Source organism: Chrysemys picta, chromosome 23 (assembly GCF_011386835.1).
Source record: "Chrysemys picta bellii isolate R12L10 chromosome 23, ASM1138683v2, whole genome shotgun sequence".
NCBI classification, from domain to species: Eukaryota; Metazoa; Chordata; order Testudines; family Emydidae; genus Chrysemys; species Chrysemys picta.
This window is the reverse complement of record NC_088813.1, coordinates 11,328,860-11,356,484: the sequence shown is the minus strand read 5'-3', so window position 1 is coordinate 11,356,484 and position 27,625 is coordinate 11,328,860. Positions and strand designations below refer to the sequence as shown.

Here is a 27,625-nt window from a genome sequence, read left to right as displayed (position 1 = left end):
ATATGGCCTTCCAGCCTGTGTATGAAAATATTTTATTCTGTATGTGTCCATGAGGGACCAGATTTAAGATCCAAAATACTTTAGTGTGCTTAAATATATGTTGAGACTCTTGTATACAGGGCCACAGATGTTAGTTTGCATCAAGTTGTCATTGTGATTACATTGAGGTTTTAAAATACTAATTTCCTGTCTGCTGCTGCTGCTTGATATTATTTATTACCAATGTAAATAACTGGAACAATGCGTCAGTTATTGCTTCTGTTTAGACTATCCGTGTGTAACTCCTAGTTTAGTCAGAGACCCAGTGTAATGTGTGTCTTTAAATATATATAAAAAATCTTTGTTTTGAAAAAAATTTCCATGTTGAGAGACAGTTTAATTTAAATTAGTCAAGCTGTTTATTTTCTCTTGACCGTGCCCTTGTTCCTATATTGTAAAGCTTTTATTCATTGTTTTCTCCACTTTAAGTGGCATTAATGACTAAACTTCTAACTTTTGTGGTTAAATTGTGACTCTAGTCTAAAAAGCAACTATAAAAAAAAAATGCAGTGTGAGGATCCCTGTTTGTCTCAATGACTGCTCTGTTCTGTTTTCAAATAAAAAGATGCTTTTCATAACTTTCAAACTCACCCTGGGATCTCTAAGCCAGGTTGTGTTCTTTTTTGTTCACAAATATGGCCCTGAACTAACTAAGCAGTATTAGATGGAGTTAAAGTTCCTCTTATGGTGGCTATGAATTATTGGTGGTTATTCAGATACAATAAATATGAATCCCTAAAATGCCATTTTTAGATTTACTTTTCTGAGTAAAACTACTACCACATGCTCTTTAATATTTTCTCTAAGTTGATATTACATAGTATGCTACAACATTTAAAAGTAATTTTTTTAGTAGCTCATTTTTTTTATGCATATTGTTACCCCTCTCTGAAGGCAGGACATTTTTTTATTCTGTGGTGTCTTAAGTTAATAAAAAGATGTGGGGAAAGCAGTTAATAAATTTGGAAGATTTTATCTAGTTAAAATAATGTTTAAGTAGGTCACGTGTTGACATGGAACTGAAAGTGTCACATTACTTAAAAAAGGAGAGTTTCACTTCTCTTAAAGACAGTTTGCCCTAACTTCTCTGAAAACTGACAAAAATAACTAATGGATTTGTTAACACTTCAGTTCTTGTTCCCAAAGAAACAACTTGATTTCAAATAATTCACTTTAGTACATAAGCGAGCCAAAGCTCAAATACAATACTGAAATGTAGAACCTAATGTCCATCTTCCAAAAATGGTGGTTGTGTTTTGTTCTTATAAGGAAGGTTTTCAGTTTTAATTTATGTATGTGAAACTTATTGTATGAGACTACAGACATGGTGGTCTTCACTGTTAACTATTTCAATACTTGTAATTTTCTGGATAAGGAGTTAGAGTTGTTCCCTTTTCTTAAAAATGTGCCGTTGGGTGTTGCAATTAACATTTTCTTGGCTAATGAAAGGGAGTGGTTGTGGTTCAGCTGGCTACAGCAGAGGGATTCTGGGGGTTTAATCCTGGCAGTGGCAATTGTCAGCTCTGCGATACAGACCTCTCTCTGCCTCCATTAGTAAAATGGAGATATTCCCAACCTCTCATGGATGTTGAGACCTGTTTTCTGTTTGTAAAAGCATTTGAGATTTTTGTATTTCTGTAGCAGCTTTCATCCAGACTGTTCATTTTACATCGTTCTATTCATCAGGCCAATGGAGATACCAAATCTGGTACCTCTCTACACATCATAGACTCAGATCATTTCCTAACGGCTACCAGAGCAAGCTAGTTTGGCATCCTGTAGCCTCTCACTATCCATTCGAGGGGACTGGCAGGTTTTCTTTCCATTTTATGGATTTGGACTGTGTTACAAGTACAAATCACGATCATAAAGCTTTCGTTCTTCTGTAGTGCAAAAAGTACCAGAAAAGCTGGGTTTTCCCACAGCAAGATGCCGCTTTGTAATGATCCCAACTTGCTGTTGGCTATTTGCATGCCAAAAGAGCATCTAAAAGCACAGCTTGACAAAAGTGTTGACATCCACCGAAGTGCCGTTTCCTGGCTTATGGAGTATTGACCCAGAGAAGCAGCTTACTCTTGCGTTAGTTATCCTTGTGGATATCTTTGAATTCTTCAGAAATTGGGCTACATTTGTACATAGGGGAATATTTGTGGAGCAGGGCATGGCTCATGCCCTTTCTTCCTCCCTGCTCTCACAAGACTTGGGGTTACTTTCAGAGCAAAACTTGAAAGTGTTACGGTAAATATATTTTCCTGTATTTTAGCTCTAGTTATTTTCCATTTTCTATAGCACACTAATGTCCCCAGAGCACCGGAGCCTATTTTTGCAATCTGCTGCCTGTCTGAAGTAGCTTTAACGTAACCCAGAAGGCTTTTATCCCATCAGTTACAGTAGGGGACATCCTCAAAGCCTACTGAGGTATAATAGGACTAAGGCAAGCAAGAAAAATAAACCGGCTCAGAAGCTCTGGGAACATACATCGGAAATCAGGGAATGGAAGGAGGTAATTCGATCTGGAATAAGCTGAAGAGTTCATAGCTGGGAGTAGAGTCGGGGGCAACATAAAGAAGGGGTCCAAGTGTTAGGTAGCCACATTTGTGGAGCCAGGTGCTGGCTGACACACAAGCTGTTTACAGCTGTGTCACCCTTTCCTTTCAACTCCCATATGTTCAAATGTTGTAGCCAGAGGGATGGTGTGGATCCTGTGATGGACCTAAAACTGTGTTTATCCACCTAACGTTGCCTTCCTGCCTTTCCATTTTTACAAGTTACTGCAATATGCTCAGTTTCTCCCCCCAAAATGGGATTTGACCCACTTGGTCCTGTAGTCTTTTTATATTTGGGAGTGGACTGTCCTAACATAAATAAAATAGGTCAAAACCATCTAACAATGCCATAGGTCCGCAGTTCTCAAACTTCATTGCACCGTGACTCCCTTCTGATAACAAAATTTACTACATGACTACAGTAGGGGGGATCAAAGACTGAGCCCTACTTCCCTGGGCGGGGGCCAAAGCTGAAGCCCAAGGGCTTCTGCCCTGGGCGGGGGCACGTAATCTTAGCCCTGGGTGGTGGGACTCGGGCTTCGGCTTCAGCCCCAGGAGGTTGGGCTTGGGCTTCAGACTTGCTGGGATCCAGGGCCAACACCAGCCTTGGCGACCCCATTAAAATGGGGTCCTGACCCACTTTGGGGTCCCGACCCGCAGTTTGAGAATCCCTGCCATAGGTAAAGGAAGAGGGCTATTATTGCCTCTTCCTCTCTTTTTTTTAATGACCTCCTTTACTCAAACTGGTATTGGAGCGGAGCTTTTACTGATAATACAGATTCTCAGTTGTGAGAAATCCTGAAGAAGATTCCGTTGAAGACTAAACTTGAATTTGACAAATAGATTTACAAAAAGACTTTAGGTTTTGTAGGTTTGGGGAAACAGATGGGTTCAGTGCTAATGGGATGGTCTGTGTTAGCTCAGAAATAGAATTCTTCCACATTTTGAGAAGACAAATATGGGAATGGGAGACAGCTGTGTGAGTTCATACAGAGGCAGAAAAGAGTAGGGGTGGGAGGGAATAGATAGATAGGAAGGCATGAGGGAACTTCTTTCCACATCTTAATATATTAAATACACAGTATAGTGCTGAAGTGTTGTCATTCTTGCCCGACATTTTGAATACTTGATCATTTGCACTTACTCCGGATTTGTCAGTCTTAAAGAGTTAGGCAGGGAATAAGCCATGATGAAGTTAAAGGGGTGTGTGTCTGTGTGTGTGTGTGTGTGTGTGTTTTCACACACCACTTGGGAAAGGAAGACAAATCCTAGCAGACTGTTCCACATCAAGAAACCTGACAGATTCTTGATAGTAATTTCAACCTTTTGGCTAACATACAACACAGTTAAAAAATCTGTCTGTATTTGTTCATAAATATTACATTTAAATATTTAATTTTAAAAATCCATTTAACAGTCCAAAGATGGTTTGGTAACAAATTTCACTTTTGGATTACATTTTATGCATAATATCTTAGCTTGGCTGACTAGCTGAGGGTTTTTTTTTTTTATTAAAGGTATTCCTAGGATCCTTTATACAACTTCCTTGACGCTCCTTCTGCCAAACCATTTCTTAGGGTCAGTGCAGCCCTTGGACTATTCAAAAACAACACACCTTTTGTTCGAAACAGAATTGCTCTAAGTGGTCAGCAATTCAAAAGGTTAAGTCAGAACTAAGGTTTCTATCTCTGGAACTTTTTGGCATATAGAAAATGCTCAAAGAAACCACTTATGACAGCGTATTACTTGTAATGGGGGAACTTCAATTTAGTGTAATCACATTTGGTTGTTTTCAAGTGATAGCATCACTGCAGGGGATATTTATGACGACAGGTTAGGCAAGAAAAGGAACAGAATGAAGTCTCGTAACATTAGCTAGAAGAGCATTTCAGAGTTTTTTGTTTTTTGTTTTTTGTTTTGAAGACTTTATTTTTTACATAGTGTTAATTAGGGTAAGATGCCCAGGTGCTTGGAGATTTTGATAATGTGTAAAGCGAGTAAATAAACTAAGCAAGGAGGGATTTTATGCACTAAATGGGTGTAAATATCCAGGAGCCTTTGTCTGAAACAGTGTTATTTTTCAGATCATCCTCTTTTATCTGAAATAAGTATGGAAAGATATATCCAATCTTGTTTTAGTCTGTGGGATCAAGAAATTGTATCTTGCAGGATCAGGCCTCAGACAAGGAACCCAGAGTGGTAAACAATCTTCAATTAAGCCCTTATTTTAAAAGTAATTATGTTTCAAGACTATTTGCTGCTTGTACAGCAACAAAAGGAATTGTGCTCTATAAGTCTTTTTTTTTTTTTTTTTTTTTCTTGTTGATTTCCTGGTTTACTGGGAAAACACAGTAGAGGGGGGGAAAAGTGCAGGGGACCTAAGCAGAAACTAGTGTAGTAGGAAAAATAATGTTGCCTTATTGGGTCATTCATCATTGTAACAATAATACAAAGTACTTTGGGGAATAGAGACAGAGCACAAGTCGCACGTCTAACAGCAAAAATACCTCTCTGCTATTGCCCTGGTTTACCTTGATAATGTGTTTTATTTTGGGGATGGGGTAGCGGAGGGAGAATTTTTAAAATCTTGTATTCCCCTGAAAATGTTTTATTCCCCCTGTACATAGGGAAGAACTTTATATACTGGCTCTCTACATGAGAAAATCTCTAAGCTAGAAATGTTTGTTTGACTAAACTTTTGTAAGATGGATAGGCCCACAGCTGATGCAGTGAAAACAAGGAATATATATATGGGGGGGGAGGGAGGTGATCTGGTAGCTAAATATTCAACTGATAATTTTTAAAAATGAAACCGTTTTTCTTTTATACTGAGGTTGGTTTTAATATTTCAGGAAATGTGGTATCCAGATTTTAGTATGGTGGTTTTTTCACATTGTGACAAGATATTAACTTTCCATTGTAATGAGATTTTTGTAATTGTACGTTTTAGATGCTATTGTGACTGCTATAGCAAGTTTTTATTTTCTCTATAAATTGCATTAATAGAGCTTTCTTAGTTTTTAAAACTAGAGCTGAGGTTACAAAAAAATACAGTATAATGAAAGGGGATAATTGAAATCTGTTTTTTAAAATGTTGCCCAGATTATTTTTTTAAATATTTTTTTCAATCAATTTTTTTTTTTTTTTTTTTGCTATAGATGCATTCCCCTGGGATTTTATCAGCCATTGATTTTTAAAGAAGCTTGCATTCCTCTTTGTATTGTTTTGTTCTAACCATTCCAAGTTCCTGCATTACTGATTTTTATCTGCCATGTTTCAAGTCTGTGGCCATGACCTTTGGATGCTTTGATCAGAGTAATGTTTTCAATATTGATAATTCTGTTTCATGAATGAATACTCTCCATAGCTTTCTGGAAGTCCTAATTTGTGCTCAGAGGTTGCCATTACATGGCAATCCATTACATTAAAAACACATAATGAGGCCATTTTTCAGAAGCATTTTAAGTCTCTTGGTTAGAGTAGAAACTGAGAGTTTAGGACTCCTAGATTCTATTCCTGACAATACCATAGGCTCAATGAGCTATGTCTGGCAAGTCATTGAACCCTTTGTGCTTCAACTTTCCAACTGTAAAATGGGTTTAATAATCTAATTGGCTTACATGGAATTTACATGACTTAGTTGTTTAAACTGTTTGAACCACAGATGGTGGGCGCTCAAGACAATAAAAATATTTTAATTTGACTCCATCAGAGTGGGGGAGGTCAATCATCTAATCTAATTATTTGGTCACCCTTCTGGTGAAAGATTTAACCTTATCCACTGACACATCACTAATGGTTTAAGTTTTCATATGGAAAGGTTTCATGGTCAAAAGTTCTTGGCTCCTTCAGATTCTCAGTAGCAGTAAGGTTTCTGAGTAGGCTGGGTTTTGTGATTGCTGAGAGAGGAAGCAATTTTGCCGAGTAAGAAACTCAATTCTATAAATATAGTGAATCCAAGCAGCACCATCCGCTTTTAAACACTAATATTCTACTGGAACGTAGTTCATTGGACTCTGTTTCACCTCAGTGGGCCTTACAGACCTTTCTTAGGCAATGGGGACTCCCAGAGTTGGATCAAAATTTTGTTTCTCTGAAGCTTAAGCTCACCAGCTTGGTGGCTGATAATGAATAGCTTAATGAAGGGCAGACTTCTGTCAGATCTCAAGAATTACCCCAAGACCTTTAAGCTCCTTCAGGATAAAAGGAACTGTTTTTGAGACTTTGGAGCCCACTTGTAAAACTTAACTGTTAAGTTCCTGGCTCCAAAAAGGTTATGCTACAAACATCCTCCTCCTGAAACACACAGAAGTGATGAGATCTTTATGGGTATGTCCTTGTGTCCAGTTTGAAGTAAGAGCTTGACTCACGGGTGTGTATATGTGGAACTCTGGTTCATACTCCCAATTTTAAAAAAAAATACATTCCCACAAGAGTCCATGAATGTGGTTCCATCTCTGGATGGACATTTCTACCTCCTTCAATAATAGAACGGTTCCAGTTAATAGGTTTAGATATTAAAGGTCATGGGGCTTGAAAAACTGACACACTCACCATCTCCTAAGCAGGAAGTCTTCAGATCTGTTTACATTCCCTCCCTTCCTTCCTTTTGGCCCACTTTGTATGTGTTCTGTAGTGGTCCTGCAGCCTACAGCTTTCTTTACAGCTCAATTTGGACCCAGCCCTGCAAGCTCTCCACATGTGGAACTTCCATTGCAGCCAGGGGGCTTTCCATTTATAGACGGCTTTAGGAATTGGGCCTAATGTCAATACTCTGTCGCTGTAAAACTAAAGTACTGTGACCTCTTGCTCATTCACACTTAACCAGACCAGTCCTATCTATCTGAGAATCAAGGTTACAGACACACTCCTGTGGGCATTTGGAACAGTTGATGGATGAAGTACTCTTCCCCCCCCCCCCCCAAAAAAAAAAATAGCATGCGAAAACCAAGAAATCCACAGTTAAGGAGGCATTCCAGATTTAAGGCATTGTCTTAGGACCAAACAGAAAGTTTAAAAATTTCAAGTTCTAATTCCAGTTGTGACTTTGATTCCATTTGTGTCATTGGATAAGTCAGTTAACCTTTCACAACAAAGCTATCTGTAAAATGGGGTGTATTAATGCTTCACCTTACGAGGGCATTGTGAAGCTTAATGTTAGTGCTTTCAATAAGTGAAGTGCTATATCATCAGTTCTTGGGGAGAGTTGGTATACCCTATTACTAGTCCAAGAGGTGTTAAAGATGGGATTTCATATTTGCTATGAATTTCTTGATTTTTAATACAGTTGTGGTTAAGATGAACTCTTAATGTTGTTCTGGTATAATGAACAAATTTGCTTACAAATGTATACGAAGTAAAGACAGTGAGATTATTTCAGGGTTCATAATTGCTGCTTTTAGAGGCTGGTGTATTGCATACCAGTCTGTTCCTCTAATAACTTCAAAGCAGTAATAGAGGAAGATGGCTGATCAGAATTTTTACTGAATTTTTTTCTGCTCTAATAATTATCCAATCATTAAGGTGTTTTCCAAGTGGGATTTACCGGATTTACCCAACCATTAATTTGTCTGCATCATTCATTTCACATCTTCAGTTAAAAATCCTGAATATATTTAGATATCTAGTTTAGTATAGGCATCAAAAGATCGGCTGAGAAAATAGGATGGAAGTCTTGAAATGTCTTTCACTTCTAATTTACTCTTTTCATTGGTTAAAACTAACTTGTTTGCATTTTGTAGTTTAACAAATTATGGGAGAGTGACAGACGGGACTTTGTAATACAGTTTTATCAAGTAATCAGTGCAGCGTGTTTATTTTTGGATGTTTTCACCTTCTAAGCAACCATAGTAAACACAAAAAAACTTAATACAACTCAGTTGAGGCATTCTCAATGCATATGATTTTAGGAAACTAATAGGAATGGCTTAATGTCTCTAAAGTTATCATATTTGGAATGGCTCTGGGGTCCTTATTCAGGATTTATGTGCTCTATTTTCACTTTCTCTCTTGGATATTTACAAAAAAAATTGTGTACTTATTACAAACTCCTAAAAGAGGAGACAGTACAGTCTATCTTGTTGGAACAAGTTAAGCAGAGGAGTTTCATTTATGAAAAAAATCTTTCTGAAAATACTTGTATGCAGATTAAAGCAGTCCCTGACCAAGTATTGTTTTCATGATTATTGCTTGCTTTTGAGAGCTCTAATGGAATTACTTTGGGTACTTATCAATGTAAAGCCTGTGAATTTGATTCATTATATACGCAATCTCTTCCCATACCTTACTCCATCAACCACTGTTCAGGTTAAAATAAAACATCTGTCAAAACCAGTTAAGTGTTGGTATACTATAGCCTGTTAATCTCTGTTGTCTCCTGCTTGTCACATTGTTCATCTCTGATAGTTAAATCCAAAGCTGATCATAGGACAGCAGAGGAGGAGGGTGAAATACCAGTGCCGCAGTTCAAGTCTACTAGCTAATATTATATTAGACATAATAAAAATGCCCATGTAACAAAACCATTTTGTAGTGTTTTGTCCAGTCTGACTTTAACTGTGCTTTAAATAACAATCCTGCACTGAATAAGCCATTAATTGGCCAATCTTTCAGTTTCTATGTTTGAGGTTTGGTTTTGTTTTTTAAACCAGTACAGGATGCTGAAATAATTTGTGGTCTCCAATGCGAACGTCCTGTCCATTTAATACTGTGTGGGTTTGTGATAGGCTGGTAGTAAGCGGGCAGGTCAGATTGGGGAGTGTGTGCGCATGTGTTTATCTGGGTGAGGGGGTTGTTTTTGTTCTTTGTTGTTAAACTATGATTGGGTTGATTTAATCAACAAGTAAGTTCGTCTTAGTACAATACCAAATGCAGCCAGGAGTTTAGCTCAGTGCATCTAAAAAAAAGTGGGGGGGCTGAGTCTTTGAATGGATTATCTCTGAAATGAATACATGTGTACGGTAGATCCCACACTTTCTTGTAGCATGTGATTTGCTATTAATTTACCAACAAACCGCTTGGGCTCAGTTTCAGCCTCTGTTAACATTTTTTATAACTTTCCATGAATACATTTCAGGATTCTCCATTAGCCTCCTAACACCTTGAATCAATCTTTTCTTATGCTTCCCACCAGTAAATTTTGCATTGGCACTTAGGTCTGGATTTTTTGAACACTTATTGCCCCAAAGGGTTCAAATGAAAACATGAAAACAAATGGCTATTATTACTTTTAGTCTGTATAGTGGGTCTGTTTGCTTCAGTTTTCATTTAACAAGCTATTGACTTTTCTACCTCTAAATACTTGAACTTCCATTAATTCTGCACACAACTTTTATTGAAACCACCTATAATACACTGTTTTGATCGGCCTTGTTTAAAGTTTTTTTTAAACTAGCCATGGAGTGTCACCGAGCACATGGAAATTACGTGTGTGTAACTAAAAATCATATTTGGCTCCATCTTAACTGGTATGTAATGCTTATACTTGTAAGAGATGATCTTTTATTTATCTATGCAATATGCTGCTATTGTCTTAAACACAAAGGATTTTTTTAAATCTGAATAAATTTAAATCCATAATCTGATGCTTCATTCATATTAACCTAATGTGTGTGATTATTAGACAATTTTTATTTTTTTTCAAATGCTTTAATTACAGTTTGGGCAATTCCTTATCAAATACTATTTATAAACATAAAATGTATCGCAGAAGGTCTCTGGTCAGGAAGGATTAAAAGTAAATTTCTGATTTCACAACCCCTGTATATCTCTTTGTGTGTATTTTCAGTGATTACATGCACAGAAAAATATAAAGCTGAATTACTTTATCTGGAATGCAGATTAGTATTTTTATCCTTTACCAGATTTCGAGTAGATATTCCAGGCACTCTTTCTAATGGAACAGTTGGGATGTGAAACTATTCTTTGTATAAAGCCTTTATTAAATACGTCTTGTATTTTGGTTCTACAGTTTACATGATTTAAGAAGAAATTAATTTTTAGATGAAAAGTACTAATATGCCATAGTTTGAGCCATTGGTAACTTCAAAGCGAACTCTTACCTTGGCAAAAAGGTTAAACATTGGTTTATTTGTACATCTCAGTGTTTAAACTTTTCAAACTTGTATGTTTCAGTTCTGCTGTGAGAAATCATAATTCCATAAGATTTATGTTATAGCGTCGTAATATGAGGAAACTAGAATATACATGCTACTTTTTTTGCAGGATAAATATAAAATTGAAAAAGTTATGAATGTTTATACTGTTTGGGAAGGGAAAAGGAGATTTGTTTATTTTGAAAAAAATAGGTTTATTTATTACAGTGCATTTTGAAGATGTAATTCCTGAGCATGGTCCTCTGTATCGATCAATGTAAAAATGTCATACAATACCCCTGTAATGTAGTATGTGGACTATACTTAATAAGGATACTTATATTTTTGTTCGGTATCATAGGTGTGCAATGGTGGTTTATAGGAAAATAAAATTGACAGATTCTTGCTTGCAACCTAAATTACACATAAAATAGCAAGGGATGACAAAGGATAGGGAAGAGAGGGTATGGCGGGACAAGGGTTTCACACAATGGAATATCAGGAGGTATGTTTACTGTGTTTCTTTTTTTTTCCTTTTTTTTTTTTTAAATGTGTAAAAAACTTAATATAAAAATTTGGGCCTTGGGAAGGTTGGGGAGTTACAGTTGAAATTCTTTTTTTTTTAAATGCTTCTCCTTATCTTAGGTTGGAACAAGATATTAAAAAGTTAAAGGCTGACCTGCAGGCAAGCAGGCAAACTGAACAGGAGCTACGTAGTCAGATCAGTTCTCTGACTAGCACGGAGCGGGGAATTCGATCTGAAATTGGACAGCTCCGACAAGAAAATGAGCTGCTTCAGAACAAGTATGTTTTGCCACAGAACTGTGTATAGACTATGAACTGAGCAAATGCAGCATGTTTTGTTAAAGGCTGGCAGCATACTAACCTGGATACTGGGGCAAATCCTATTTACCTCACTTTCTCACAGGTGGTCCCATGGTTCATAAATGATTCAGAATAAGGCAAGCCGGATTTGTCCCTTTTACCTTCAAGGCATCCGATTAAATAATCGTAGGGCAATTTTATTAGTAAGTTGAAATGTGGCTTTCCAAATGTAGCCTAATCATTTTCAATTCTAGTTGAAGGTGACACATTTCTAAAACTCCTATAAACTCTCTATCAAAACTTTTTCCTCAGTGAAATTGGTGACATGTCTTCCCTGCTGTGCCCCCTCATGTTAAAATAGCCTTTCAACATAAAGTAAGTTTTAAAAAAATAAAACCCACACTCAACCAAGAAGTCAAGTTTTTATACTGTTAAAAATTGGCCATCATATGAACATTTCTTGCCCTCACCTTAAAGGGTATTTCAAGCTCTTTGCAAGCAACATAGGTTACATGAGTTTTCTAAAGAATTAGAGCTTAATTTTGCCTTCACCATTGAAAATATATGTACAAAAATGTCTTAAGAGATTGCTTTAAAGGTCATACAACTCATTTTACTTCATCTTTTGTAATAGCCTCTTAGAAGTCTGAAAACTTTTCCATACAGATGATATCTTTATTTATCAAATAAGAATTCTCCTTTTTCCCCCCTTCCCTCCCCCCCCCCCCAAGTGGTGGTGAAATCAAACAGACCTTTTTCTTCCTTGATTTTTGTACTGCTATTATTGGGTCCAATCATGCATCTATTCAAGTCAATGGAAATTTTGTCATTGACAAGTTTGGCGGCAGCAGCCCTTTTACTGAAGTAGTAATAACAACCAAATACATAGTTTATGCTTTCAGCACTCCACTATCAAAAATTATTCCAGCACTCCCGCCAATAGGAGTTTAGGATGCTCAGGATCTGCCGACAGACACAGAGCACCCCCTAAGATAGGGCCCAATGTTTGCTGCCGTAGAGACCATGGAGATCGTTCTCAGCACTGTGGTGTTGCCTTGGGAATCTTCAGGTGCTGTTTCATTACATTTTGGCAAAGGGCTATATTGTTTTTAAAAGACCATTTGAAGTCTGGAGAGCACAGTCCAGAAAGACAAATTTGTGGCCTAAACGATGGAAGAATCTTTTCACACTTTAAAATAAAGAAGTGTCCAGAAGCTATTAAAAAAGCATGTCCCTATTACTCCTCAGATTACATAACGCCGTACAAATGAAACAGAAAGACAAGCAAACCATCAGCCAGTTGGAGAAAAAACTGAAGGCAGAGCAAGAGGCACGAGCCTTTGTAGAAAAACAGTTGATGGAGGAAAAGAAAAGAAAGAAGTTGGAAGAAGCAACTGCTGCACGTGCTGTTGCATTTGCTGCTGCTACCAGGTACTTACCTCGGTTTTATTCTCTGGGCTTGTCTCCACTTACTGTGGATCTACACTGCGGCGATTGATCCATCGGGGGTCGATTTTTAGTGGGTCTAGAGAAGACCCACTAAATCGATTGCAGATCGTTCTCCCATTGACTCCGGTACTCCACCGGAACAAGAAGCATAAGGTAAGTCGACGGGAGAAACCCAGCACAGTGTAGCCACTGCAATAATTCGACCTAAGGTACGTTGAATCCAGCTATGTTATTCACGTAGCTGGAGTTGCATAACTTAGGTCGACTTAGCCTCGTAGTGTAGACCTGCCCTACATTTTTGCTTTAATAGCCTTTTCTTTGGGATTGTAGAAACTGAAATGGCTTTCGATCATTATCTATTCCACTTGCAAAAGCAAGGTGTTGTCCTTTGATAGAGAGTCAGACAAATATTAAAGAGACACCATCAACTTAAAGATCTCACTTTGTGTGCTTTTTTTCAGCAGTGGCTAAAGTTAAAAGTAATGTCTAAGGCCCCAATCCTGCAACTGGTTTGCACCGCAGATCCCTGCAAATACATGGAGAATGAAATCAGTGAGCCTCTATGTAGGCACAGGGGTCCACCCATGTAGGGCGACTTGCAAGATTGGGGCCAAAGATTCCTACAATTGCAAGATTAAAGAGCAAAATATTTCACCTGATTTATTTGTTTTGTTTATGTGGTGCATTGAACAGCACTTGCGTGTGAGCATTTTTACAGTTTTCTCTGAATATACAGTTTGCCCTGTCAGTTGTGGGCCCTGTCACACAGCAAAAGGGAAGAGAAATACATAATTAAAAATAGGAAAATGTGATGTGACAGAAGATGACCAGGGGACTTGGCATGTGTGATGATGGATGTAAAAACTGACTTTTTTAGCTGTTTTTAAATAGACCAGATTTCTTGTTGATGGTGCCCCTTTAAGTTGCAAAACATAACAAACTTGCTAGCTTATCACTATATTTTCTTTGAAGGGAACATATTTTGTTTTAGGATTTATATAGTTTATGAAAGGAAGAATATTTGTTTTTGTAAATGGATTCTGAAAACAATTAAAATATTTTAAGTAAACTCCACCGTGTTTTCACTTATTTTCATCTTAGTACTCTAAACATCTATAAAACATACTATCTTAATATAACTCTTATGAGTTTTGGTTTGTATTTAAAAAGTAATTTACATATTGACCTTTGGCATATGTTAATAGAGTATTTAATTGGGAAATTGTGGGGTTTTTTTGTTTTTTTTTACCTTCAGAAAAAAAGCAAAGGGAATTGTGGCACACATTCAAGAACGCACCATTGGTCAGGGGTTCAGTGGTGCTCTACTTGTGCTCCCATTAGTTTTTTGAAGAACTATCTTGCTAAATAGAAACTGGCCTCTAGCTTGCTAAATGTCCAAGAAAAGTTTGGTGTGAATAGGGTAATTCCCAAAGCAATTGACTGAAATTGCATGGGCTACTCCATCTTCACTTAAAATATAGAAAATGTGTTGTGTAGTGATCTGTCATGTAGGGATGGATGAGTGGGAGGAAAGAAGTGGTAGTATATTGGCAGATTCTTTGAGATGAGCTAAAAGTAAATCTTTGATCACTTGGGACTTCTGCTCTCTGGGTTGGTGGCAATTGAGTGAGTCACTGAGATAATGCACTTAGTCTCTAAGGGCCTGATCCTGTAGGGCCCACTGAAGGATTTAGGTGTCCAGCGCTGGATTATGTTGTCAAGGGAGATGCTGACAGTATCATATAACCATTTGCTGCCATGAAATGGTATTGATAGCATCTTTGAGAGCGGCCACCTGGTCTACTCCTTCCAGGCTACCTGCAAGGAGAATCCTGAAGTTAGTGAAGTGCTTCAGGGCAACTGGGTATACCTGAAAGATCATTGATACAAGAGACTCTTTAGAGGCAAAAGTCAAATCTGGGGGACTCCACAAGAGGAGTTTTGCCTTAATTTGAATTTCTGATACTGACTTGAGCTACTAGCACAAAATTATTAGTTTGTACCATAAAACAGAATCATAAATTTCAGCAACTCTGTTTTTATCATTCTGGTAACTATCCAATAGACATGTCTTAGTGAATTCAAGTGTCTAGAAATAAATTACTTTGTGTGCGATATAAGCATATGAAAATGGGTATCATAAAAATCCTTCTCACAGTAACTTCGACTTTCATCCCTAACACAAAGCTAACGTTTTAATGGGTGAAATAAAATTTTAAGACAAAGCAGTTATATTGGCATCCTCTATGTAATTTGTCTTCACCCATACTAGGAAACAGCCTTTAAAGTCTACATTTTTCATGATTCTAGAGAATTAATCAAACTATCTAAGGCTTGAAAACAAGCCCTGTTAATGATATATTGTAGAATATAGTTGAGTTATAGCTGTTGCCACTGAAATGCCTTTCTTCTTCCCTACATAAAGGGGGAGTTTGCAGGGAGCTGACTTCGCTTTTGTGTGGGAGGGGAATCAAAGACCTATCATGGGATAGAATCTTAGTTTATGTAATTTTTTGCATAAAAACAGTGGGAGGAAGTAGGAAATGTTTCCTCGCGTAGTTCTGGGTGTTGAGTCTTAGCACCCACCTATAGTAAATTCACGAGATGGTGAATCCTGATCATGTATATGCTTTACATTGATCAGGTTCAGGCAGAGTCATTGTACTATTTGTGTTATGTGCATCCTTAAAAAACAAAGGCCCTACCTGTTGTTCTGCATGGATATTAAAGACACCAAAGTACTTTTTATATGAATCAAGGTTTGACCCAGCAACCTTGGACAAAATTTCTTCTCTACCTCAGAGCTCCATTGTTGTACCCTGGCTGGTTACCACTCTCCAGCCCAGAGGTGACTGCATTTTGGTGATGCTATAGATGAATAGTTGGAAAGCATTTGGGGAGTCTTCAGAATGAAAGGCACTGCATAAACATAGGATGGCTTTAATCCATTAAGCCCCCAAATATCTGAAATACTAATTCCTACTGTTTCTTTTCTACATGGCTCACAAATGTCCCAAACTTCCTAATGTTTAAGGCATAACCTTGGGTAATGTTTTTACATCCTTTTGTCTTAACTTCATGAGGGAAAGTCTCTCATTTAAAAAAACCCATTACTCTCCTTTCTCATTTTATTCAGCAATATTCATAGTAACTTGACTGATCTGAACCTTTCAGGGACAATAACAGAAGAGTCATTTTTGTTTCACTCCCTTTTCTGTTAACACTTCCTTCACAGAGGAGAATGCACTGAAACTTTACGGAATCGTATCAGAGAGCTGGAGACAGAATGCAAGAAGCTAACAATTGACATAAAGCTGAAAGAAGACCAGATACGAGAACTAGAAATGAAAGTTCAGGTAATGAGAAGGCACTCAAGGCTCAGACCTGCAATGTGTTGAGTGTTTCAACCCTCAGTTAAGTTGGTGGACCTTCCTAGGGGACTTTTAGCATCTTGCACAATTGAGCCCTTCACATGTGTCGTGCACATCTAACATTAGGGTTTGCGGGTGAGGAAGATTAATAGATTCTTACATCCTCACCACCTTGTTGTTTACTTGTAGGTTTTTTTCCCCTAAGCTATCTGATCCAGATAAGTTAACTCAAAATTCTAACCCTGCATGCCCCTGTGTAGGAATACATTGTCAGCCCAGAAACCCTTGTAAGATTCCTCTTCCCTGATAAGGAATAAGGTTCTTACTAACATTAAATAACTTTTGGTAAAAGTGGAAAAGTTGAAAGGAACAGATTGAAAGCAACTCAGTTTTAAAAAAACTTTGAAAGCAGAGCCTGAGGCTACATCTGTCCCTGAACCTACCTGGTATTTCTGTTGTTTTGCAGTTAATGGTTTCCCATTTTTTAAATGTTTTCCTCTCCCCTGTCGCTGCTTGAAAGCCCCACATAAACAGAAATGGATTATAGAGGGGAAGCAGTGAAACTGCACTGATTAGACACAGTACAGCCAAAGTAAAACTGAAATAATATCTTTTTCTTTCATTTTCATTACGCTCATTTATCTTGCTTGTAACAAGAGTAGGTAGTAAAATTCAAATGAGTGAGGTTTTTTTTCTTTAAAACACGCTTCTAAGGGCACAGTCAGATAGTGAACTGAGAATTTTGTATGTCTGATCCTTAACTTCGATATGTGGATATTTTTTACTGTGTACTGTCTTCTGACACGTTTTCTAATCTTCATGATCTGACTGAGAGTTTTTACAAATAGCGCATATATCCCAGCTTTCCATGGGATTGCCAAAATAGGTATTCTGAAAACAAGTACAGTCTGTTTTACAAGAATGTTTGTTTCGAAAATAGGTTGTCATTACCAATCATGACTGGGGTTTGGTTTTTTTTGCATTTTTCAAACTGTTACCTCTATGTTCGTTTTGTTGTCGCATTAATACCTTTTCTGCAGAGCCTTTCTCCACTATATTTTATTTTACACGTTTCTCTGTTTAAAAATACTAGTTTTTTAATATTTTTTTAATTGTGAAATATTAATATTTGTATTTCCAGCCTTATTGGTTGGTTGTCTTTGTGCGAAGTAACTATTTTTTTCTTTTAAATGAGTTCTGGATTTGTGGAATAGTTAGAAAGCCCAGAACGCTCCCCAGCTGAATTTAGAAATGTGGTTACATCTTGGTTCTTCCTGAGCAACTGTAATAGCTCAGTGTTTCACATTTACTCATTGTCACTTTAAACCCATGGTTTTCAGACGACTGTACCCCTTTCTGGAGTCTGATTTGTCTTACGCCCCCAAATTTCACCTCACTTAAAAACAACTTGCTTACAAAATCAGACATAAAAATACAAAAGTGTAACAGCACGCTATTAGGGAAAAATTGCTTACCTTCTCATTTTTACCATATAATTATAAAACAAATCAATTGGAATATAAATATTGTACATACATTTCAGTGTATAGTATACAGAGCAGTATAAACAAGTTATTGTCTGTATAAAATTTTAGTTTGTACTTGCTTTACTAGTCAGTTGTAAAACTAGGCAAATATCTAGATGAGTTGATGTACCCCTGGAAGATCTCTGTGTACAGAACCACTGCTTTAAACGATATACAGTTGGAGCAGATCCCTTGTCCATTTATACTACATCAGTTAAGATAACAATCTAAAGTTCTTTACATAAAATTCAATTTGGGGGGTTCTGTTTCCCCATCCCAAACATCAGTTGTTCATGTTCCACAGTCAGCAACTCATACTTCCCCAGCTGGCACTCCAAGGGTGGTGGTGAGCTCCAGAGAGAGCAAGGGTTGCAGTAACATAGAGCTGAGGGATTGGGTGGGGCAAGTAAATGGGTTTTTCTCACATCATTGAATTATTTGTACAGTATTATTATTCACTTGTACAAAGCCATGTGTAATTAAGGGTACATAATATCATAATATCACATGCAGTAATTAACTACCATTTGCCAGCATACTAGGCCCAGTGGTGTGCTGAGGGGAAAAAAGAAAGACCTGTCTATACATCTCATGCTTAAAGTTTGCATGACTAACATTTTTGTCTTAATTACTTCTGCAGGAACTGCGGAAATACAAGGAAAACGAGAAGGATACTGAGGTGTTAATGTCAGCACTTTCAGCCATGCAAGATAAAACACAGCACTTAGAGAACAGCCTGAGTGCAGAGACAAGAATTAAGTTGGATCTGTTCTCTGCATTGGGAGATGCAAAACGGCAGCTTGAGATTGCCCAAGGTAAAGTACAGTAGTTTTATTCACCTACTACTATTAACTGAAACAGTAAAAAAATATACTGTAGGGATTACCCTGTGTTACTGTAGGGATGGATTAGATGTCCTAAAGGATTCACCTGATTTCCCCCTACTGTTGAATCAAAGACAATAAAATCCTCTGTTAGTGGTGTTTGTTAGTTATATCTGAATGCATACGTTCCTCATACTGTAGAAATCTCTCTACCCAGAGCAACGAAAAGCTTTGAAAAAAGTTATATGCAGCGTCGTTGTAGTCGTGTCAGTCCCAGGATACTAGAGAGACAAGGTGGGTGAGCTAATATCTTTTATTGGAGCAACTTCCATTGGTGAAAGAGACGAACTTTCGAGCACCCCAGAACTCTTCGAAAGAAGTCATTACCCAAACCTGAAGAAGAGCTCTGTGTGGCTCGAAAGCGTCTCCTTCTCATGAACGGAAGTTGCTCCAATGAAAGAGAGCTCGCCCACCTTCTCTCGTAAAAAAAAAAAAAAAAAAAGTTAGAAAGTATAAACGAATTTTATAATATAAACAAATACTTTAATACCCCGTTCTCACATCTTAATTACCATAATATTTTAATAACTCTGTGGCAAATATTCTCTAGTTATTTAAAAAAAAAAAAAGGCCACCATGATATCTTTGAGGAGAGGGAAAGAACACAGACTTTTTAGGATGTGTGCACTGTTGTAGTCTGCCCCTGCAGCCAGAAGAGGGAGCAAAACATTAACCAACCAACCCATTCCCAGACCTGTGCTAATAGCTACTTGTCTCTACTGTGCAAACAAGGAAGAAAAATTAATAGGATTTTTCATTTAATATTCTTCAGAGCATCCTTGCAGAAGTTTACTTGCCTGCAGCAAATTTTTTTTTACTAGTAAGGTAGATATTTGTCAGGTTTCTGTCATGGGGTTATTTTTTTGCCTGGGCTTATAAATAGTCAGAATGGTCTTGCAAGGATCCATAAACATATTCTACACTTAAAATAGGAAAAACAATACCTTCGCATTTCTCAAATGGATTTATTAAAATGGAGAGTGGAAATAGGAAAGTGTTTTTTAAATAAAAAGTAAAATACAGTCTTAATAGGTAGATACTCTTGTTCCATCTGGGTGCTAGTGAAGTGCAAACTTAGGAAGTGTGGACATCAAGATGATAATAACGTTGTGCTGAAAGATTATTTCTGCTACTGAATTCTAATAGTTTAAACTCTGACAGTAGTTATGGAGGAGTACAAATCTACATTAACTTTTGTTCAATTGTAATAAACCAGTATTTGTGTGGATTGCCAAGATGAAGAGAACTGTGAATTTCCTTTGACTGTTTTGCTCGGTCAGTTTCTCTGTCTCCGCTTTTCTCAAACTATAGCCTGGGGGGGACTGCCAGTGGTGGATGAAAATGTGCTGCTTGTTCTAAGTGACACTCCTTGCTGTTCCAGGGCAAATCATTCAAAAAGACCAGGAAATCAAGGACCTAAAACAGAGGATAGCAGAAGTTATGGCAGTGATGCCCAGCATAACATACAATGCAGCCACCAGCACCCTGAGTCCTGTTTCCCCACATTACTCTTCCAAATTTGTGGAGACCAGCCCTTCTGGACTTGATCCCAATGCCTCCGTTTATCAACCCTTGAAAAAATGAATGCCAACTTTCTTTTTGCCCAACAGTTTTGTCCGACCGAAGGCATCGCACAGGAGTATCTCTTGCAGTCAAGATAAAATTGTATTGTGTGAGACTGTATTTGTCATTTAAAACAGAAAGGGGGGAAAAAAAGAACATCAATATTTGACTAGAACTGCCCATCGGTTTTTCTTGTAAATTTTTAGAAAACCTCACAGAACTTTGCAATTTATTTTTCTTGGCCAATGCATTAAAAACAACTCTTGGTTTTCAAGTAGCCGATTTTGCCTTTTTATGTACTCTTGCATGGTTTCCTCTTGAAAAACACAGGGCTTTGCTTGATTCTGAACCCTTTCTTTTTTTTTAAATAATCAAGCTAAAATTGCAAATCGGAGTCATAAGGGATAATGATGAAAATCTTTCGTTTTTAGAGTGAAAGGGTTAAATAATCTAACAAAGCTTTGATTTATAGCTATATTAAATAAAGGTATGTAATGTTGCAGAAAATAATTTAATTACCCCTCAAAGGACCAAACAAATTTAAGGGGCATCATTTAAGGAAAAGGATAAGTAACGAGAATAGATGATGTGATGGTGGTTGTTGTGTGAAATATAAATATTCCCATTGGTGTTTTTAGTCATTGAGAATTGCTAACAGTCTTGTTCACAGTGCCTTGGGAGAAGACATTTCAAGAGGAAACTTGATAGTTAAACTATTTTTTCCCCCTTCGCTGTCATCTAGCTTATATATCAAGCTCATTACAGAGTCTACTGCAAATTGTTCATGGTAATTTGGATGTTCATTACAAACCACGGTTACATCTTCTGTTTATTTTGATACAAAATCAGCAGTGTTCTGTAACTTGCCTTGATTATAATACATCAGAGAAGGCACAATATTAATATAGGAAGCGTTATTGTGAAGGCGGAATTGTGCAACGTATTGTATACAAGAGACTGCAAAGCTGGCTAATAAATCTGCAGTTCTGGGTTTTTTTTATTTTATTCAGCTGTGATTTATATTTACAACATCTTGTATTTGACAATTTAAATGGAGTTGAATATTTCTCAGCTGTTGTGCCAAGGAGTTTTTAAGAGTTTTTAAAAGCAACTCATAAATTGCACAAAGATTTAAGTAAAAATGTATATTATACATTGGTAGAAAGTGTTTGCACTGGCAACTTCTGAAGTGTTTAAGATTGGGGAGGGTGGGGGGAGGAAGAAAAATTGTATTGGGAACTAGCAAAATTACAAACCAAACATGATTTTGCAAACCTGCAGTGGACTCTGGAAGGACAAAGTTCTTCTATTTAAAAAAAAAAATAAAAAAAAAATTAAAGGTTTCATATTAATTGGCATGTATGCCTCATTTAAAAAATGAAGTAGGACAAGAAAATCAATCAAATAGAAGTATTAAAGATTCATCATTTTAATCACAGATATTATTTTGGGATAAAACTTCTAGCTTTAGCCAGGTGTGCATGTTGCTGTCATTTTGCATTTTTGAATCATCTTGTGTAATTGTCACCATGAAAGTGTTACTCAGAAATGTCATAGGTTTTTCATCTTTGTGCAAAACATGAAATATTGTCACTGCCTTTTTGTGTTGAGGTTCCCCCATTTTGCTGCCTTTTTGGCACTACTTTCGTTAAATACTTGGTCTTGGCTGCATTATTTTTTCTGTGGGGTTTACAAAGAATAAACATTTTCTTGCAGATAAAAAAAAAAAAAAACTTTGCCTTTTTAACTGACCTGATTAGCTGGATATGAGGAGTGCATTTTGTTTAGTTACCAATTTTAGATTAATCTTTTTGCACATTATTTCTCTGCTACTCCAGGTAAGAAGTCATCTGGGCAGTATGACTTCACTCTTATGAAGCAGAAAGAAGAGCATATGTTTCTTGTATCCTGATATGCTGTATAAACCCAGCAGGTCATTTCTGTGTGTGGAGGGTTTTTTACCATTATCTCTTTTTAGAATCATAACAACATGTTCTGTGAGGTTGGGTGGCAGATCCAAGCCCTTGCTGTTATAGTCCTTTTCCTTCCCTGATCTCAAACACATGGAGAAAACTTTGAAGTATAATCATCGTCCTTGTCTAGGACAAGATATGAAAGACAACCAGCTTTTGGCTGTATCTGCCTGAGGGGTTCCTTTACTATTGGATCTTCAGTTGCTTTCACCCATCGACTAGCTTCTTCTATACTGAGACCTCTTCATCTGCCTTTGTTAGTTTCTTTTAGGAAAGCTAGCTGCCTGTCAAGTACATCTTCTTGTTTTGGCTGCTGTTGTAGGTGGTCCTAGTTTGGAAATTCTTCTTAGGCCCCTCAAACTTTGAGCTCCCGCTCTTGGTCCCATTTTGATTCTCAGCAGTTAGGTCTCCTCAGAGAGACTTGCCTTGCTCCTTTACATTCTGCAATGCCAATACACCCCCCTTATTCCGGGGGGGGAATTCTGATCCATTTTCCTTTTCATCTGCTAGGGGATGTGTCATTCCTTTAGGGCTTTTTCCACCAAAGTGTGCAAAGAAAATAAGTTTATAAATAAACTCTAGATAAACTTGTGATGATAAAAATCACATTGCACTGCAGTGGAAGTTGAATTCTCCACTATCTCTCTCTGGATGATTGGGAAGGATAATTTGCATTGTTCCAATTACTTAAGAAAGGTGAAATTGTTTGCAGAAGTCTGCCAGCTATATCATTTAACCAAGATAAGCGATGTGAGTGAAATGAGATCATTTAAACAGTCAAAACTTACATTGACCAGCCTTTGAGCTGTAAATATTTAACTGCTTGAAGTGGAGAATAGCTTAATGGTTGATCATAAATTCTATTTGTAAGACCAACGTGCTAATGTGCAGTGGATTTAAGAAACTAAGACTAGAGAAGGGGCTTAGATTCTGACAAGTCAGTTGGAAATTGCACTTAACAGATCTCTTTAAATGTATTTACCAAAGTAAAATGTAATATTTCTCCAAAACCACTAACCACTTCCAAACAAAACTTTACCTGTACTTGGAAACCAAATCATGTGAAGAAAGAATCACTATCAACCTTATTTGTAACATTTAATTAAGTACTTCAGGATTGGATGAGCACCTCATTGATTGAATTTTTAAATGAAATCTGAACAACATACATAATTTTATACTGTATATTGAAAGAAATTATCCTCCTTGATTCATAGATGCCATTGTACTAATTTTATTAGGATAAATTATAGCTCCCTTTTTAAAACTCTTTTGGAATTAGGCATAGTGAATTCCAGTTTACTGCCTTAAACAGCTTACCCTGAGGAATATGAGGAATAAAAGCTATTGGTTCGGCTGAACCACCGTTTATGGGCAGCTGAAAATGGGACTTAATTTGTGAGCCTGGCAGTATGGAACTTCAGTGTATGGCTGTAAGCAAACTTTTCTATCCAACTTAATGTCAGTGCCTCAATGAAAATATTTAATGTTAAAAAACTGGGGTTTCTTCTGATGGTCAAAGCAGGTTGGAAAGTTACTTAGTCTCTGACACTTGATCTGGGCAATTCTAAGGGGCCAATCACATTAATATCTAGGTTCAAGACAGTTTTTAAAGCCAAAAGGACCATACTTTCCAACCATTCCTCATTAAACTGCTTTCTGCAATGGCATTGTTGTTGATCATCTCTGGCAGCAGGCTCTCCTATATTTGCCACTATTGGCGAAAGGTGTATGCGGAGATGGGGCTTTTGGCTTCAAGATGATAAGAGTTGGGCTCATTCAGATCTCAGTTAGTAAGGAGTTCCCCAGAAGGCCTTCCACTGGCCTCGAAGTTTAACCCAAGGTTCCTGTACTCAATACTGTAGTGCCTTTTATTATTATTATTTTATTGTGATTGCTCTGGAGAATGAGACTTTCCAAGATTAGGACTAGCACCCTTAAACTTTATAGGGAGTCACTATAGGGTGGAAGACGTTCTTACACCAAAAACCCCCACCTCATTTGACATCGCCCGTGTGGGCTTGCATACTGCCAGCATTCCAGTGGCATAGCCTGGCAGCACGTAGCTTCATACCTTCAGGACTATGACTAGCAGGTATGAACCGACTGCTGAAGTTCATTATCAAAACCGTGTCAGAGTTGATCACCTAGAAGTGCTTCTTGCCTAGTGCGTGGGAGAGGAAGCGGCTCTTTTCCTTGAAGACTGCACTTGCTTTTTATTAGTATTTCTAGAATCAAAGCCAAAAAAAAAGAGAGAGAACTTAAGCAAATTGTAATACTAATTAATGTATAATAGATTACAAAAAGGGAATCTGAGATGTCTTGTATCTTAATTGAATCAGAGCTGCTATAATATACTGTAGCAATGCCACAAAAGCATTCAAGCAAATCATTTCTAATAAAGGAGGGGGAAGGAGAGAACTCTATCCAATCAAATTGGAAGTTAAGTGGCTCGTTTATGTATAATTTTCCCTGTGTGTGGCACTTGGACTCAGTTATAGGGGCATGTTGTCGTGTTCTGGAAATCCTCATTACTGCTTACAGAAAATTCCTTTTCTCTTTAAATTGTGTCTACGATCCTTCTTGTATAATTAAAATACAGTTACTTCCCTTACAATTTATCTGGGTTTGGGTAATGACGGCTCTATTACACAAAATAAAAGCTTCAGGTAGATAAATGCTTTCTTCTCCCTTTAGGTATCTGGAAATGCTCCAAGAATATTATTTTTTTACCATGAATTCAGGTTTCCATGTAGTACCCTGAAGTATAAACCTAAGCCTCTTGTGTCTAATAAACGTATCTTTCTTACCCAACAAACCGACTTTGACATGATCAACTGCCTTGGTCTCACAGAAAGATCCAGATTAATTCTCTTGTGCTTTCTCCTGAGTATCAGTCTATTGGGGCAAAGTCCAATTCTGATGGTTCCTATGGCAAATGTCTAGGAAGCCTTTCAAATTCACCAGATCACCTCCTTCAACACCATAATGAAGCAAAAGGATTCTTACAAGTACATTAATTAGCACTTTCAAAACCTCCCATTCTTTTTATAACCGCTGCCTTAAACCGGGCTGTATTTTCTGCCATATTTGCTACTGTGTCCTAATTTTCAATAATCTTAATTCAACAATTGATCTCTTTATGCTCTTCTTTTCAGGCAGTCTTTCCAATTTTTAGACTCTTTAGGTGCATCTTAATTTTCCAAGCATTTCCTGATCCATAATTCCTTCTAAATACCTTTGTTTCTACTTAGATTCTCCTCCAAAAGAATTTAATCCAATATAGAATGGTTGGAAACAATTTTAGCATTAAAAGACTTTGATATCTGCAATTACAAGCAGACTTTAAAAGAGCTTACCAAATTGACTAGGTAGAACACCTTACAGAGACTTATTCCCATGACTAAAGAAAGGTTCTGCTTCCAGAAAATGTTGATACATCCAGTGTACATTCAACATTTAGAGCCTACAGCTACCATATGGAACTCTAACACTTTTACTCAAACGTTACTCTGTTTCTTTCATGGGAATTGGTAGATTATTTCAGTGGGAAGGAAGGGTATTATACTTGGACCTAATCCCAACCAATATCTAATTGCTTATCAAATTTTGAAGGGTCAAAACTAAGCAGAAGTAAGAGCAGGATAAATTTACCTGTAGATCTTGCTTCAGTGAGTTCTCCTGTCCAGTTGGACCCACACACATTTTCGAAGATGGAAGGAGGAAAAGGAGATGTCTTATAAAGTTTGGTTTTGTACCCTGTGTTTTAGGGAGTCACTGCTTTTGGGAAAAGTTGAAACTGATGTTGATACTAAAGGACTGTTTGCCTCGTGGTTATATCCACCTGTGGGGATTCAGGACTCCTGTGTTCCCTTCTGATTCCCTGTGAGTCCTAGGGTAGGTCATTTAAATTCTCTGCTTCAGTTTCCCTATCTGTAAAATGAGTCTAATACTGCTTTACCTTATAGGGGTATTCTGAGGCTTAGTTGTCTGTAAAACACTTTGAGATTTTCTGATTTAAAATGTTATAGAAGCTCTCAGTAGTAGTAGGTGGTTATCAGAGATTAGCACAAACCAAAACCCCAGATCTGAACACCTCTGAACTTGGAGTACATTTGGATCTGGATCTAAATGTTGCTGTTTGTACCTATCTCTGATTGTCATGTATCATGGAAACAACCTGGGATTTTACTGGAAATTGTAAGTTGCAGAAATAACCACAAGAGGGCCCATAACATCTATCGTAGATGAGACCGTCTGATTAAAATGTGAATCATGAACACTTATTCAATAGCTAAAATATTTTTAAAACTCCCTTCTTTTTTAAACCGGCATCTCAACATTTTATTTCACAGAAACTTTTGAGGTGACGGAGTGTCAAATTCAGTCCGGTAAATCCATGCCTTGATTTGTGTATAGATTATACCTTTGTTATAAGTACATTTTCCTTTATGAATGAGGCTGTGTACTGATTTAAAAACTGCTTCCCCCTGTATAGTCAGAAACTTTCTTTTAAAGCAATGGAAACAAATATAGACTCTTGTTTGAAGAGTTAATAGTTAATGCTGGTAATTCTATTGCTGTATATGATGAATTTCAAACACGTCTCCCATACATAGTGGTAGTATCCATATGATAAATCACATTTATTTTGCACCTCTGCCCTTTTCAGCTGCACTCTGCCCATTATCTATCTCCCTCAGGACAACTTGTAGCATTACAAACCCCCTAGTCAGAGGCAGCCTTCAAAGAGCTGTGGCTATTTTGAAACCCACCAGCCTTATTGCTGTTTCCATCAAAATGTGGCCCCTTCCCCAGAAGGAAGTTACTGTTCAGAAGTGCAAATGGGCAATATTTAATCCGGGATCAGTGACTAGTTTTAAGACCCAATAGCTCATGCATCATGAGGGCTAGAAACAGGTGGAAAGGAGCTGGGAATCTCCTCCATTTGCAATGGGATACAGCACTTTTTCTAGCTTTGAGGGATAATTGAGTTTAATCATATTTATACAGAAAAGCTATTTTAGATCCATTTCAAATATTTGTCATGGTTAATTAATTTTCTTCCTACAAGGTCTGTACCAGTTGGACTCATGCTAATGAAGATGATCAGCTTTCAAGGTGGAGTAGCCAAAAAGTACAGAGATTTAAAAAAAAAAAACAATTCAAAAATAGTCTCCCTCCATAGCATTAAAAATACACAAAGTTCTTCTTGTATGATGGTTTTATTGGCATTTATGGGGGTGATCTACATCTGCTCACTCCTGGCTTCTCCAGTGCAATCGTGCAAAACTCAGGCCTTTAAAACCTTTTCAGTGCAACACCAACACAGCAGTGCATGTGAGATTAGGACTCA

The 27,625-nt window shown here is 37.3% G+C and overlaps 1 protein-coding gene across 1 annotated transcript in view; it reads left to right on the top strand.

Moving 5' to 3' along the window:
* Window positions 1–22,029, top strand: part of MACO1 (macoilin 1) — a 49,038-nt gene extending 27,009 nt beyond the window's left edge. Inside the window, exons 7-11 of the mRNA XM_005302056.5 lie at window positions 11,324–11,482; window positions 12,752–12,934; window positions 16,188–16,308; window positions 18,490–18,664; window positions 20,115–22,029. Of these exons, the coding sequence (XP_005302113.1) occupies window positions 11,324–11,482; window positions 12,752–12,934; window positions 16,188–16,308; window positions 18,490–18,664; window positions 20,115–20,317 (841 nt within the window). The 3' untranslated portion in view covers window positions 20,318–22,029. The remainder of the gene's footprint in view (window positions 1–11,323; window positions 11,483–12,751; window positions 12,935–16,187; window positions 16,309–18,489; window positions 18,665–20,114) is intronic.
* Window positions 22,030–27,625: the final 5,596 nt, after the last annotated feature.